The sequence below is a fragment of the Oncorhynchus keta genome, unplaced genomic scaffold, assembly GCF_023373465.1.
Source record: "Oncorhynchus keta strain PuntledgeMale-10-30-2019 unplaced genomic scaffold, Oket_V2 Un_scaffold_5833_pilon_pilon, whole genome shotgun sequence".
NCBI classification, from domain to species: domain Eukaryota; kingdom Metazoa; phylum Chordata; class Actinopteri; order Salmoniformes; family Salmonidae; genus Oncorhynchus; species Oncorhynchus keta.
This window is the reverse complement of record NW_026290967.1, coordinates 200,001-204,434: the sequence shown is the minus strand read 5'-3', so window position 1 is coordinate 204,434 and position 4,434 is coordinate 200,001. Positions and strand designations below refer to the sequence as shown.

Here is a 4,434-nt window from a genome sequence, read left to right as displayed (position 1 = left end):
CTCCTCTCTCCTCCTCCTCCTCTTCTCTCCTCCTCTTCCCTCCTCTCTTCTCTCCCCCTTCTCCTCCTCCTCATCGCTCCTCTCTTCTCTCCCCCTCTTCTCTCCTCTCTCCCCCTCCTCCTCTTCTCTCCTCCTCCTCCTCTTCCCTCCTCTCTCCTCTCCTCTCTCCTCCTCCTCCTCTTCCCTCCTCTCTCATCTCTTCTCTCCCCCTACTCCTCCTCTTCTCTCCTCCTCTTCCCTCCTCTCCTCCTCTTCTCTCCTCCTCTTCCCTCCTCTCTTCTCTCCCCCTTCTCCTCCTCCTCATCGCTTCTCTCTTCTCTCCCCCTCTCCTCCTCTTCCCTCCTCTCTCCTCCTCTTCTCTTCTGCTCTCTTTATTTAAAAAAAGGAATCCTTTCAACAGATTGTGTGAACCCAGATCCCTGAAGGGGAAGGTCTGAGAGGTCAAATAGAGTCGAGTTAGAGGACATGTGATATTCATTTTAAAGTCCCGAGGGTTCATCTGGAGCATGAGACAGACACTATTAGTAGTACAAAACTAACACAATAAATCAGTCAACTTTGACACGTTCTTTAGTCGTTGACAAGGTATTTACCACGGGATCAAGTATGCATGTCATATACCATTCAAATGAATACAATACTATGCAACATCCATTATAGAAAGTCTTAAAGCTGTTCCAATACTCATACTAACCCCACTAACTGTACTATCTGTGAGGTGAATAGAGTATATAGTATGCTCATTGGTCATAGTATGGATATTGTTTATATGCCAAAAAGTTCCCAGATGTCGTACTAAATTCGCCAAAATACGAAGTATACATGCAGTGGACACTATATCCCTGCTTTTAAGGACCCATAATGCAATTCTTCAGAAAACGTGTGTATGCTTCACTACGTTTTCAGATTTTAGAAAATGGCGGAAAATATACAGCCGAGGAGAGCGGAGACAAATTCATTGCTTTAACTAATTCTGACAAATGTTTTTATTTTATTTTTATTGAGCAATTGTAACGGATGTGAAATGGCTAGCTAGTTAGCGGCGGTGCGCGCTAATGGCGTTTCAATCGGTGATGTCACTTGCTCTGAGACCTTGAAGTAGCGGTTGGTTCCCTTTGCTCTGCAAGGGCCGCGGCTTTTGTGGAGCGATGGGTAACGATGCTTCGTGGGTGACTGTTGTTGATGTGTGCAGAGGGTCCCTGGTTCGAGCCCGGGTATGGGCGAGGGGACGGTCTAAAGTTATACTGTTACACAATGTAATATAGTAACAACTTTTAAAATAAGTTTTGTACCACGTCATGTTGGCTGACAACTTATTATCTACGCTGTCCTTACGAACTGCATAACATTACAGCAGTATGTACCGGTATGTTAGCTAGGTACCTAACGTTAATTGGCTCCTAATAGATCAAACTTGCCAGGCAGTATATTAACGATCTGCTGATCTAATTAACCAACGTTTATTGACTTGATGATTCACATCATTCTTAGCTAAGTGGTATAGTCGTTGTGCGTTTCAATAAGCTTTGGCCGTTGTCATTAAACGTAGGCAAAACAAATAAAAAAAGAAGATATATAAAATTGTTGCCAGGAACACAATTACATTCACCAAGTCTCTGGATAACATGAAAACAGGCTGAGCAGCTCTGCTTGGGAGAGTATCATGGTCAGCTAGGCGGTCAATCATCCACTACAACCGCCAGTGTAACCAAGAACAAGAAATGATGACCGATGATTTCAGACGACATTTTTATCCTGCAAGATTACTGTTTTCCACTATCAATAAAATATGTGAAATTAAAATAAAATACAAAATATATATATTTTTTTTAAGTAGCTAGCCAACGTTAGCCAGTTAGCTTGGGTGCTTGACTGCCGTTGAACCCTACTCCTACAGGCAGGGCCCTCTGAACGCTCTTCCGGACACACCCCCCCGGAATGAATTTACGAACACACCCCGGAAATTGTAAAACGTCTAGCTGGTCATTTGTTACGCTAATTCGCTAGCAAGACGTTGCATAGCAACAGCTAATACGCTAGCAAGACGTTGCATAGCAACAGCATCAACATCCGGTTGAACAGGCGAAACTCTATAATTTTTTTTAAGTATGCTCAACTGGAATGATACTCTTCCTTTATAGTATACTAAAATGTACTAATAGTATATTCTCATTAAGTATGTAGTATACAGTATGTGAGTATGGGTATTAGAACAGCAGCGATGAGTCTTGTTGTCCTGTTTTGTAATCAGGCAGCTTTAAATACACCTGCTTATTTATTTATTTAAACCTGCTTTAAGTGTCAGACAAATATGTATAATGTCTTATTTTGGTAGATATTCTTCTTCGAGATGGCGGAGAGCACAGATCTGGAGCGGCTGATGAACTCCTTTAAGAAGTTCGCGATCCACGGAGACACCAAGGCCACAGGGAAGGAGATGAACGGGAAGAACTGGGCTAAACTGTGTAAAGACTGCAAGATCACCGACGGCAAGAATGTCACCGGCACTGACGTGGATATCGTTTTCACGAAAGTCAAGTGAGTTTTAATAGCGACCAAACGACAAAAAAAAAAAAACATAATTATCAATGTAATTACATTCATCTATTACGATGATGATGATTATTATTTATGGGACAAATTGTAACCAACATTAGGCGCTAGATTATTCCCAATTGATCGCTCTGAAATCATGTTTTGTATGGCCCAGTTTTAATAACAACCAACTACAACATAATAACAATGTAATACATTAATCTATTACGATGATGCTGATTATTATTTATGGTACCAATTGCAACTAACATTAGCCGCTAGATTATCCTCAACTGGTCTCTCTTAAAGCATGGGCGAGTTTGTTTTGTATGGCCCAGTGCCCCGGTTTGGCGGAGTTTGTTCATTTTTAGACCATTCCATTGGTCCTTAAGGGTAATCTCCACGCACCCGGGGCACTGGGCCATATAAAATGAACTTGTCCATGGTTTAAGAGAGATCAGCTGGCGATAAAATAGTGGCCAATGTTGGTTGCAATTGGCCCATTATTATTATATACTTATACTAGTTCTGATAATACTTGAGTAAATCCACCTCAGAACAGTGTTGTGGAACGGCTGTTGTTTTCTGACAGTAGTAGATTATAAATCCACTTCAGAACAGTGTTGTTTTCTGATAGTAGTAGATTATAAATCCACTTCAGAACAGTGTTGTGGAACAGTGTTGTTTTCTGACTGTAGTAGATTATAAATCCACTTCAGAACAGTGTTGTTTTCTGACAGTAGTAGATTATAAATCCACCTCAGAACAGTGTTGTTTTCTGACAGTAGTAGATTATGAATCCACTTCAGAACAGTGTTGTGGAACAGTGTTGTGGAACAGTGTTGTTTTCTGACAGTAGTAGATTATAAATCCACTTCAGAACAGTGTTGTTTTCTGACAGTAGTAGATAATAAATCCACTTCAGAACAGTGTTGTGGAACAGTGTTGTTTTCTGACAGTAGTAGATTATAAATCCACTTCAGAACAGTGTTGTTTTCTGACAGTAGTAGATTATAAATCCACTTCAGAACAGTGTTGTTTTCTGACAGTAGTAGATTATAAATCCACTTCAGAACAGTGTTGTTTTCTGACAGTAGTAGATTATAAATCCACTTCAGAACAGTGTTGTTTTCTGACAGTAGTAGATTATAAATCCACTTCAGAACAGTGTTGTGGAACAGCGTTGTGGAACAGTGTTGTTTTCTGACAGTAGTAGATTATAAATCCACTTCAGAACAGTGTTGTTTTCTGACAGTAGTAGATTATAAATCCACTTCAGAACAGTGTTGTTTTCTGACAGTAGTAGATTATAAATCCACTTCAGAACAGTGTTGTTTTCTGACAGTAGTAGATTATAAATCCACTTCAGAACAGTGTTGTTTTCTGACAGTAGTAGATTATAAATCCACCTCAGAACAGTGTTGTTTTCTGACAGTAGTAGATTATAAATCCACTTCAGAACAGTGTTGTTTTCTGACAGTAGTAGATTATAAATCCACTTCAGAAAAGTGTTGTGGAACAGTGTTGTTTTCTGACAGTAGTAGATTATAAATCCACTTCTGACAGTAGTAGATTATAAATCCACTTCAGAACAGCGTTGTGGAACGGCTGTTGTTTTCTGACAGTAGTAGATTATAAATCCACCTCAGAACAGTGTTGTTTTCTGACAGTAGTAGATTATAAATCCACTTCAGAACAGTGTTGTTTTCTGACAGTAGTAGATTATAAATCCACTTCAGAACAGTGTTGTTTTCTGACAGTAGTAGATTATAAATCCACTTCAGAACAGTGTTGTTTTCTGACAGTAGTAGATTATAAATCCACTTCAGAACAGTGTTGTGGAACGGCTGTTGTTTTCTGACAGTAGTAGATTATAAATCCACTTCAGAACAGTGTTGT

General features: G+C 39.7%; 1 protein-coding gene across 2 annotated transcripts in view; it reads left to right on the top strand.

The window, feature by feature from the left end:
* Positions 1-2,107: 2,107 nt before the first annotated feature.
* Positions 2,108-4,434, top strand: part of LOC127929217 (tubulin polymerization-promoting protein family member 3-like) — an 11,208-nt gene continuing 8,881 nt past the window's right edge. For both annotated transcript variants that reach the window (XR_008133926.1, XM_052517091.1), the window contains exons 1-2: positions 2,108-2,194; positions 2,336-2,538. Coding sequence is in view for 1 of the 2 variants with exons in the window: in XM_052517091.1 (XP_052373051.1) it covers positions 2,351-2,538 (188 nt within the window). In the remaining variant the exon portion in view is untranslated. The remainder of the gene's footprint in view (positions 2,195-2,335; positions 2,539-4,434) is intronic.